Source organism: Malurus melanocephalus, unplaced genomic scaffold, assembly GCF_030028575.1.
Source record: "Malurus melanocephalus ecotype Western Australia unplaced genomic scaffold, MMel_1.1 scaffold_2, whole genome shotgun sequence".
In the NCBI taxonomy this organism is placed as follows: domain Eukaryota; kingdom Metazoa; phylum Chordata; class Aves; order Passeriformes; family Maluridae; genus Malurus; species Malurus melanocephalus.
In genome coordinates, this window is record NW_026623234.1 from 8167702 (window position 1) to 8179483 (window position 11782).

The following is an 11782-nucleotide window of genomic DNA, read 5'->3' on the forward strand; positions in this document are numbered from 1 at the left end:
AGGAAAACTGGCAAGCCTACCTCCAATCCCCTTGTCCAGATACCACTGAGCCTTCTTGCGATCACAAGTGCACAGGGGTTGTCCATCTGGTGCATGCAGGAAGCAATTGTCATACAGTGGAGATTTTCTATGAAACAAGGGCAATATTACAGCAATTACAATAGCATGCAAAAAACCCTATAATTTTCTGTAGTCCTGTGTGCCACACTGCAGYTCATGCAGCCTCCTCCAAATCACAGGAGTACCCCTAAACATRCACTTGAAGCAGCACATCTGAAAACTTATCCAGGGTTCATCAACTGACTCTAAGGTATTCTTCCYTCTCTTGCTGTCAATGGAATTGTAACTCTGAATCCAAATTTTCAAGAGATGTACTCAATTATAGTATTTTTTAAAAAAATTACATTAGAAAACAAAAGAATTGAAGTCACAAAGGACAAGGAGCTAACAGTAAGCTCAAAGAGAGTGTCATCTAACAGGCAAGACAATTTCAAGGATCATCTGTCTAAGCCCGGATTTTTATGTTTTATTACAAAAAACTTTTCTAAAACTTAGTGTGAATAGAAAATACTTTATTCATCCAAGAGAAATGGTCCAAAAATGCTCTTGCAGCACTGGGAACTCAAACACAGGAGTTTAGAAGAACAACAAAGCTGAGMTGATGCCCTCAAACACAGGCCCCAGCCTTTGGCAGTGATAAGAAGTCCTGCTTGAGGAATCTCTCTGGTGGTTTGTGGCAGTGTGTCGAAGGGCTCTGCTTTGCAGAAAACGTTTCCTTACTCTGCCAACCTCATTCAGACAAAATTGAAGCAGAGCAGGCTGGGCTCAAAGAGGATTTGGGAAGAACTAGCCAGACATACCATGATACACTGCAGAAAAGTTTCCTTTCTTCTATACAGCAAGACTGTACAAATTAATACTCATCCGATCTCTAACTTCTAAAATGGTTAATTCACAGGCTATGTAATCTGACAAAATTATTTCTTCTGAGGTCCATGACAGGAAAAAAGCCCAACAAAAGCTACAAAAGGTCTCCTTCCACTGAGCATCAACAGTTTAACACAGTCACCATGACAATTTCAGTACTTCCCAACTCTACATGAATAAACATTAAAAATAAACAGACTTAAAYAGAAAGAACGAAAAAATACTTTTGAAACCACATCTAGTGTTATTACAGACCTGAGCCACATTGCTGTAAATACTGTAAAAAATAGTGAGTCTACAGATCTCTCATGATGTCAAGCACAGTTAAAAACAAAAAAAAAATAGACGTCTCCGCATATTTGTTTATCTTGGAATGTAATTTTGTTTAAATTTTAATCCTCCCATGAGATGCAGTCCTCCTGTTTTGTATTACACAGCCTCCCAAAAAAAAAATATATATATATATATATATATATACATGAGGGACTTGCTCTGTAAAAGACAACACTATAAATGAAATCAGTACTGTTAGCTACATTAAAATTTCTCCATTGCCAATCCAGTAAACTTAGAAAGGAGAAGACAAATTCAAAAATGTCTGAATTTCTTTCCCAATGATTATTACATCTAATTTCAGTTATGTCCAGTGATTAATTTCATTAGATTGCATCCCAAGAAAACCAAACATACCAGTACCCCATACCCTCCACTGTATTAAGCTTAAAGCAACATCTCCGACTTGTTTTAAATTTTCAAACACCTGAACTCTCACTAGCAAAAGCCCATAAGAATTTAGGATCTGCTCCAAAAAAACTGCCTGCAAGGATGGTGATGCTGAATCCAGCAACATCTGCCTCTGSAAGGCCAAAGCAGCACTATTGTCTCCTCTCTCCCCCTAGCCACAYGGAAGTGCTTTGCTTCTGCCACAGACTGTTCTGTCCTGTGCCCTCTGGCAYGTCACATAGCATGTCTTACCCCGGGTAACCTTAACTTTCAGCTCTGCTTCAGTACCCTGCCGAGTCTGTAGTCACAGTGACATGAAAAAGCAAAGGACATACAACAGTGCATGAAGCAGATCCTGATGAAAGGACAAGCTCTGTGCAGTTGCCACCTTTCCCTGGAGGAGACAGGGCACAGCTGTTTGAGCAGCAGAATCATAGAATATGCTGAGTTGGAAGGGATCCACCAGGATCATCCAGTGCAACTCCTGGCCCTGCTCAGGAAACCCCGAGAATGACACCTGGACAGCCAGCTGCCTCCTGCTGGGACTCTGCTCTCTGGCTAATGCTTCCACAGGGGAAAGGAGGGCTAAAGCTGAAGACAACACCTCAACTTACTCATGATCTAAGTACAGATCTAAGTGCTGSCCCCTCTTTCAATACCACTCAGAGGAAAAGGAGGAAAACAGAACCAGCATCTGACCCCCATGACTGTTAGGTTCTGTGTTCCCTTTCCTAGCTCATATGATCCACTTTGTTTAAGGACTAGACCATGAGGAAACACCCTAAGTTTTCCTTGTGCAATGCAAAGAATAAGATGTGCTCATATACTCACCGTGCAGAATATCCCATACCCAGAGGCTTTCGCTTCTGCCTCCGTGGATCTCTCATTTGCTGATTGCCAGAGGGCTGGCCATTCACCCAAGACTTCCGATTCTTTGTTTTCTGAGGGGAACGTCCCTCTCCACTCTTCTCCTCTCCTGTGCTGCCAACACTCTTTTTTCCTCTAAATGGGATATCCACCAAGCCTTGGCATTTACCCCGTGCTTTTTCCCAAACAGTGACAGAGTTTTCACCTTCAGATGTATTAGGGAGGCTGGTAAATCCCAGGAGATGGAAGAACAGAGCCACTGAGACCTGGGCATCCCTAGCAGCATAGAGAACCTGCAGAAAAGCACAGACATCGAGATACTAACAAACAGCAAGTAATCCCAAACAGCATCAGTTTTTAGTACTCTTTAGTACTTGGTACAGTAAAGCCAGAAACTGGACTCATTTCATTTTGTATTTCTCAYGAAGTTTTGCCTGTTGAGAGGCAGTTTCATAACATCACCACACCGCATTACCCTGGGGTATTGCCCAGGAGCTGCAAGGGACTGAAAAAATTCAGGTCAGACATCCTCCTACCCCATCAATCCCTCCCTCATAGAAAATTCCCTTTTGAAATAGCGGCTACGAGTATTCAGCATGGTTTTTTGTCCTGTCGCTCCCTCTACCGGTCATTGCTACCGCAGACATGAGCAGCTTGACAGGGCAGTCAGGGAAAACACAATGCTCTAAAGAAAGTGAACGAAATTTCCAATGTCTCTCTAATGTTGCACTGACTGATAGAGACTGAAGAAAATAATAAAAAGATGAGGTTTTGGAAACACTTCTTCAAGGGATCTGGCCTTATAGATCTTTCAGGACTAAAGGAAAACAAGGGTCAAGAATCCAGGGAGAACAGCAGAAAATTAAAAGGAGGGATATGCAGTCAGTGAGTCTGAAATTAACTTAASGCCATGTCACACATAAAGTTTTGAGGTACGATTTGGATAGGCTCAGATCTCCCTGTTGTAAAGCCTCTTTTTCTACTAAGGTTACTTTTCCTCCCAAAACAGTAAGCTGAAGTGGAGGACACACCTGATCTTGTGTCAGTTCTTCTGCCTCCCAGTTGCTGCAACGCACATGAGGAGACTTGTCAAGCGGGAAGTTCAGGACTTTTTCAGCTAAAGACTTAAGGCTAAGGCAGTTGTGAAGTAGATCCTTCCTTCAGTTCAACAAAGAAAGTGAAACAAACATATTAAAAATAAAACTATACACTCATGCAAATTCAGATGGCCTTGTACAGCCTGAACCTGCCAGAACACAACGCACATGATGCATGACTCAAACAGCACACAGCTGCCTGTCAGCTTTACAGGCCCTTTTCCTCCCCTCTGCTAAAATGTCCTTTCTAGATTCAGTAATTACTTTTTKTCTGCAATATGTAAAGCAGGCAAAACTGGGAGTTAGTAACATTTAAGGCTGAAGTGTTTGGCTCTGAACTAAAGAGGTCCATCATAAAGTGATGGACCACCTGTCCCAGGGATTCATGAGAAGCCCAAGAACCACGAATGACTTGGAGGAACCCTGGCCACTAGAGACAACTCCATCCTCAGTGCTAAAAGGACACCAACAGGTCAGCAAACCCACAGCCAGATCACGAACACCACACCCAGGCACACATACAACTGTACGAGAAGAGTATCTGCAAGTAAAACATCTTGTTTTAGGAAGAGTGAAGAATAAGAAAATGGCATCATAACTAACCTTTCCATAGAAGCATTATTATTAGAAAATTCGTTTATTTAGTTTTGYTTATTTTAGAAAATTTATTTTAGAACTGGTTTATTTAGTAACTTTTCAAGAAATCTTTAAATCTCACAGTTCACTTACATGCCCTGGGCACATTTAACCCGTACTTCTAGGCAGTGCATTCTAACATCTGCTGACACAGTGATCACTCTCACTGCATTACATCACTGTGCCTGGACTCCTTAAAAGCTGAATCAGGATACACAGAAAAGTCTACAAAGGTATTAGCCTGTGAGAGAAGACTAGCAGACAATTAGCAAATTAAATCCTCATGAAGATTTCATTTCCATTAGGACCACAGAATAGGAACTTGACATGTTCTTGGGCTGCAGCTATCAATGCCCATTCTCTAAAGCCACCCTGAGAATTCCAGACATACCAGCCTGATATCATTCAGCTTATGTAAATCACCTAAGAAATATTTCCAACTCAAATGATGCCTCAAACAGCTACCTCTGTCTTCAGGCACTTACCGCTGTCTCATGGCTAAATACCGGAGATCCATGCTCCCTTTGACTGGAAGATCATAATCATGAAGTAATTTGCAAGCATCTTCCCAGCATCCTACTCCAACTTTCAACACAGCACTATCCGCCATGATGTCCAACAGGGCCTTTGGAAGAGTCTGGCCGCTGGCAACAAGCCTGGGCAACCGAACAAGAAAGCAGAGGCCACTGGAAGAAGCCATCTGTAGCAGGGATACAGGACTTGCTTTTCCATTCACACATACCTGTAATTCAGTAAAAATTGAAAGTTCAGGTTACAGAATGATTAGTAATACTGGAGCTGAAGCAAATTGCAAAAAAAAAAAAAAAAAAAACCACTGAAGGCAGGCAGTACTTAACAGTTTATAGTCTACTATTGTTACATTTCTCTAAAAATTCACTGCAAGTTATTTGGTCTTTTTCACAGCATTATTGTCCCCAGGCTACTTCTTGCCACATTCCCATATGAGAATCTTTCCCCTTTTCACCTTTCCCCTTCACATCTGAGCTGGTGAAAGAAACTGGACACATTTTTTAATCTACATCAGTACAAAGCCACCCACTATATAAATGTTTATGGCAAATATATTGTTTAGCTGTGGTTTGCACTAATGACTGCAGGGTAAATAAATTTCCAGTCAAAACAAAGACAAATCCAGGCTTGTCACACATGCAAATGTACAAGCAGAAGAGGAACTTCGTTTTCTGGTTGCCCCAGTGAGTTTTATCTATGTATCAGCTACATCACCTTTAAAGAGACACTACACAAAACTCATAAAGCTATACTTAGCCATACCACTGTCAGTATATTTAGTAAAGTCGATTTATCACAGGAACTCAGTAAACAAATATATCTGGAGAATTAAAAACTTAACACGCTTAAACATAAGCACAATCAAAATTAGCAGCTACTTCACTGCTGTCAGGACAGACAATCAGTTTCAACAGTCAGTCCTGTGGTACCTACTTAAGCAAAGGAACTACTCCACCTTCAATGATTTCCCAAAAAAATTTGCAATCCAATGGAAGGAGAGGCGATTCTTTATCACTCACCCACTCACAATCAATTCCAAGCACCGGCCACTTCTCCAGCTCCTTCTTCAGCAACGGTTCGACATGATCCCACTCCTCCTGCTCTGAAATTATCACTATGTCTGCACCAAGGGCCCTCTCTACCCAGGAAAAGCTAGAAGATCTGAAGAAGGAAAGCACCTTCTTATCTTCTGCCCTAATGAGTTTCTCATCTTCTGATTTTACAGCTGCTTCCTCTTGCTGACTGCTACAGCATGTTTTCCCTTTCCGACGCTGGCTTGCTTTCCACAAAACCAGCCCCCCCAAAGCAACACCCAGTAGGGTCGCCAAAGTAATCGTCACAGCCGTTTGCTTGGCCATTTTTATTGCCCTTTCTCCTCCTTCACCTTACCCTCTCAAAACAGCATTGTAGTATTTCAACATGGCCTGCAGAAAAAAAATGAGAGGCAGAAATTAATGACAACTAAATGAAATGTGTTTAGAGATATTAAACACACACAACGGTATCATAACAAGATTCTAGCGACAATTTGTGAATCTGATGGAAAAAAAGGACAGGACTGGGTCCCACTTTGATAGACTGGGGGCCTGGGGACAGACGGATTGGGCAAAAGAGGAGAATGAATACCGCTGTTGATCACACCACTAAAAACCTTAAAAGAAATTGTCAAGAAAATGAATCCACAAACGCCGGACGTTTMTGTCCAAAAAGAAAACAGAGGAGTCCTTTAACCTCATTCGAATGAAGGGAGAGAGTCCACTCGGGCACACGCCTGCGGGGTTTTCTCTAAAAGTTTCAGAGGGCGCAACCTCCTTTTATCCTAAACTCCCGGCTGCATGCTGTCCTCTTCCAACATTAGCTGAGGCAMAAGGAAGGTACAGCCTTTCCCAATCACCTACCATATATGCTTCCCCTGCCCCGAACCTGTCATTTTACCCCAAAGTTCTTAAGTTCAGGTTTGTGCAGACCCACTTGTCTTGTTTCAAGAGCAAGGCTGTCTCGGCTCTGTAGTGAACTTGCAACCCCAAAGCTCAGAGACATTACGACCCATTTCAAAGACTTTAACACCTATACTTAAACCCACAAAACTATCTGTAAAGAYATTAGCACACATCTTTCACATCAGAATCCATTAATTTATACAGGTGCAACTGGGTGCTTCCACAAACTCTGCTATTCCAAAAATAAACTAGTCACGGCTATTGTCAACATCTTTTAGTTCAGTTTGGAATTAAATCAACCTAAACAAGAGCAAAATGAAATTGCTGCAGAATAACCATGTCTGTTCACATATTAGTAAATAATAGCATTTGACCATTACATTAACATACATACTAGGGTCAAATGGCTCTTCAGACATTGAAAAGTCCTAAAGCACCATCATCTGTTTTYACCATAGCTGTCTCTCTACCATACAAAAGCTAATTACACCTTCAGTAAACTGCAATCAATCCTACCCCTGCGTCCCCAGTCCGCCACGTTGTTTCTAAAAGGCTGCCCTTGCGCACGCGGTCCCAGAAGCAAGCAGGGGTGTCGATGCTCCTCCAGCCCTGCACAGCCGCTGCCCGCACCCCGAGCACGGCCCGGGCACCTGCCCGAGCGCCCGCGACTCAACAGGTCCTTCACTGGCACCCCGTAAACGGAGCGCGAACACCCAATGCACCGCGGCCCGCAGCCATGGCCTCTCCCTCGGTCCAACAGCCACCACCCCGCCGGGAACTGGGGGTGGATGTGATCCCAGACAGCCCCTCGTGCGGATCCCCCGCTGGGGCAGGACAAACCCCCATGAGACACCCCGGCCCCGCTTCAGCCCCGGCGGCAGCGATCCGCCAAGGCCCGGGGGCGGGCCCTGGGCCCCAGCCGAGCGCTCCTCCGGGCCGCCGCCAGCCCCGGTGGGATGGGGGGCAGGCGGCAGCGTCCGCAGCTCTCCTCGCACCCAGGCGAAGGCGCTGCCCGCTTTAAGCTCGGCCGGGGTTATTTATCCCGGGAAGAGGCCCGGAGGCCGGGAGTGATCATACGGGAGGCCGCGGGCGCACCGGACCGCGCACCGGCGTAGCTGCAGCCGCGGCCGCCGCCTCTCCGGGATGCGCGCAGCAGCCTCTCCCCCGCGCCCGGCCCCGCCGCCCGCCCGCRGCCCCGCCGGGCACCCACCGGCCCGTTCGCTGCCTGCGTCCCGCGGAACGACTGCGTCCGGCTGCAGGAACCCCCCGCGGGGCAGTTGCCACACGCACCGGGAGCTTTAGAGTGGCGGACGCTTCCTCTGTGCCGGCTGTGCGAGTGGGCTCTGGGCGCCGCCATGTTGTACGGCAGCKGGTGGCGAGGTGGCTGTGTGCCTGGGCAGGCGTTGGCATGCCTTCAACCGGGGCATGATATACTGGCAAAAATACTGAAAAGCCAGCTCCTTTTAAAGGAGATTTTTGGACTGAAAAGTTGTCTGCGAATAGGGTGGGCTTGAGGAGTGAACTGCAGCGGGGTCGGGGAAGTCCCCCACCCGCGGAGCACCAGGGAGCCCCTGGGGCAAGAGGGACCAGAGAGAATAGGAAGTAAAGAACAAAGGCAGCCAGGAAAATAAATAGCAAATCGCAGCCACCTCCGAAGTGGCAAACGGAAAGAAAACAAAGAGGGGAAAAATCAAATTGAGACTATTAAGGAATTAACAGAGGAATAACCATGACAAGTAACTGATCCCCTTCTGTGGGGAGAAATAGGAAGGTTGCAAGTATAACACCACGAAACCTGGACAATGGGTATACAAGCAGGGTTATGATCGTCAAGGCTTGAAGCCATCGTTGTCAAAAAGCAAACAAGTTTCCAGCCCAAATTCTATTGCAAATGAAAGGATCTGATCACCCAATTTTTTTTCAAATTCATTTGCAATTCCCAATATCTCCCCGTTTTTGTGCTGTTAGAATTCCAGCTAGTTGCATCTGTTTGAAGTAGAGACTGAACCCACGGGAAATGCTGCATTAAATCGATTTAACAATTTGACAGCATCAAATTTTGTTTTGTTTTATCTTTGCCACTTGTAATCATCAGGGTAGGAGGATCTCCCTGGCAGAGACTTGGCATTTAGCAGACACATATTCCAAAGAGTACAACAAAGCAGCTAATGGCTGGCATCAGGGAAAATCTCTATAGAAGCAGTATTTTTTTCTGTCTGTAGGTGAATGCTCATCTTTATTTCCCCCCTTCTTTTTTCCTTAATTTAGGAATGGGGTACAGACCTAYTGATGGCACACAAGGAACACAGGTGATTTTCCAAACACTTTCCTGAGCAAACAAGGCCCCTTTCATATCAGAAATAAGATGACAAGGCCATTGAAGGTTAAGCTTAGCTTGTTCTAAGGACCTGATCTATGCCAGCATGGTGTGACCATATTAGGTCTCACTGCTGGTAGGGTAGTGTCAGAGAATTTTGTTTTTCATTGACTTACATCTGTATTTTAAATGTACAAAAGCTTTATACCTCACAGTTACAGCTTGTGTGTAATGTGTTTCTGCAAAGCCTCTCAATCTTACACCACACTGATTTTTATCCATTTTTATATTAATTCATTGGAGGTTATGAAGCATTGCAATCTCACTGCAGTAACTCACACATCTTGTCTCTCATTCATTCTTCTCAGAAGATCTGCATCCCCCTTTTCAGTCACAGCCTGGCCAGTTTCTCCATCCATCCCCTATGGGTGCATCTCTGATGCACCAGACACGGCCAAGCAGCTGAATTGCAGGTCACCAAGCAGGACCCAGTGCTACTATGAAGTTTCTCACATGACTTGTGCTCAGAAGAAAAGTGCATGTTCAGGAAAGAAAGCTGGASGGGTCTGGCAGTGCCTGAGTTCCCACAGTCAGATGGACATGTTCTGCCTGTTTCTCTCCCTCTCTCTTCTCTTCACACATATCCCCCAAGGTGTAGTGCTTTATTCTGTATGGTCACTGTAATTTAGCATAAACCTGGATTGCCACTTGGATGGGTGGTCCCAMATTTCCTGTTGTAGATGGGATTGACTGCTCACTCCCTGCTCCCTTGCTCCAGCACCCAAATTTCTGTAATGACAGACTCAGAGAATCACGGAAMTGGTCTATCTGTAAACTAGTTCAAGGGAAAGAGGTAACACCTGGGAACATGGCAGACTTACTTCAAGGTCCAAGTGACTGGAAAGAGAGCCAAGAAGATGATATAGCTGGCTTCCAGCATCCAGCTGCCCTGTTGTAGGGTAGTCAAGCATTCTTGACAGAACTCTGTCAGAGCTCAAGATAAGCACAGAATACTGTCCAAATCTGCAAAGATAGTTTGTAGGTGGACGCTTCGTGATGAACTGACATCCATCCAGAAATCTGAAATGGCAGATTTTATTTTAATAAATCRTTTATTTTAGTTTCTAAAGTAACAGAAGTGTAAATGTACAATGAGAAAAATGTAATAAAATACCCTAATATTTATTGCACAGTGAAAATCTCACAGAGAAGATGCTACACTTTCTCCAAGTAACAGGATTGTATCCCGGGTTGCATTTAAAGCCTTTATTTTTCATGGCATCATTGACATTACAGAGTTCTGTAACCCACAAGCCTCTTTAACAGCTTGTCTTATACCTACATAGCCATTTTATACAAGTATAAAGATTAAATTGAAAATAAATGAAAGCAACTAATGCATGAGTGCACTCTAGCAAAAACACAAACAAAAAAAACACCCCAAGTTCCCAAAGCCTGATAGGGACATTGCTGAAAATGAGAAAATAACCAAGTGAGTAAATATCAACTGCTGGCTTAGCCTTATAAGAAATCTGTTATAGGAGGTAACTGGAAACGTTTACATGGTAAACAGCAACATTTACTTTTCTGTGTCTGTAGCCTGATCTGAGGTCACTGCAGAGGTCACTGGCAAAAGACTAATTTTTAGCCTGATTTCCTAAGGAAAGAAAGCTTATGCAATTACTTTGTTAGTGTCTCTGCCTCTGGGTCCCATTACTTCCCCCATGTTTCTTGCCAAAAAAAGCATGTTTAAACCATTGCTAAATTCCATCTAAATTTGTACAAAGGTAACTTAAGTGAAATGCAARGCCAAATGGATGAAACAGGTCCTTATAAAGCTGTCACTGATAAAATGGTAAGCATGTGCAGATACTGCTTAATATACATATGAGAATCCACACAGCGGTAGCACATCAGGACAAATCCATAGGAAACCAGGCTTCACTTGTTCTGCTGATCACAGAAAAAAAGAGTTATTTTTATAATGACATTAGCTCATCCTTTAGAAGGGAGAAGACTAGGGTAAATGACTCAGTGTTCAAAGGAAAATCAATGATTGTGGAATATCAAAGGAGAGAGGCTCCAGTGAAGACTTAAATTGCTGGTAGCAGACAATGAGCAGAGAGCTGCATGTAGTCCCCACTAGCTCATTAATAACACTCTCTTTGGGGCCCCATCCCAAGCTACAGAAAAAAAGCCAAACTCGCATTTCAACTCCTAATGTGATTTATCTTCCTTCKTTCGATGAACCCCATGACTACATATGCAAACAAGCCATTTTGAGGAGGGATTGTTTTAACAAGGTTGATACCAGGAAGGCAGTAGGGTTTCTTTCTTCAAGAAGTCAGAATGAGATCAGTTTCAATCAACTGTGAAGCCACATCCTAAAGGTGGAGTTYTACACTGCAACAAGGTGAATAGAAGTTTTAGCTTCTGTTGAAAAGGCAATTCTACTTSCCCCTTCCATCTGTCGGCAGTCTTCCCCGGCCTCAATTCTGCAAACACYGGTGCCTGTTTTATTCAAGGAATTAAGAGAGCAGAAAGCTAGCACAGCAAAAAATTGGGTTTTCTTCTGGTTTAACTCCTTGTACTAACTCATCAAACAGCCAGATCTCAGTGAAACTATATCSTAAGCCAAAAGATGAGTCAGTAGTAGCTCACTGCAAGGATCTGACAGTTTGCAGGTTTTGCAAAGAATCAGAAAAAACCTCTCTCAGAGGTGTAAGATGCCAGATAATCCCATG

At 43.9% G+C, this 11782-nt stretch overlaps 1 protein-coding gene across 11 annotated transcripts in view; it reads right to left on the minus strand.

The window, feature by feature from the left end:
- The window catches only part of EXD2 (exonuclease 3'-5' domain containing 2), a 15711-nt gene extending 7605 nt beyond the window's left edge, over nucleotides 1–8106 (minus strand). For 2 of the 11 annotated variants that reach the window (XM_057367208.1, XM_057367162.1), the window contains exons 1-6: nucleotides 7932–8004; nucleotides 5801–6205; nucleotides 4736–4992; nucleotides 3549–3675; nucleotides 2482–2810; nucleotides 21–127 (exon numbers count right to left, since the gene is read on the minus strand). In XM_057367208.1, coding sequence (XP_057223191.1) covers nucleotides 21–127; nucleotides 2482–2810; nucleotides 3549–3675; nucleotides 4736–4992; nucleotides 5801–6139 — 1159 coding nt within the window. In that variant the 5' untranslated portion in view covers nucleotides 6140–6205; nucleotides 7932–8004. The other 9 variants (XM_057367246.1, XM_057367226.1, XM_057367237.1 and 6 more) reach the window with 9 other exon arrangements.
- Nucleotides 8107–11782: the final 3676 nt, after the last annotated feature.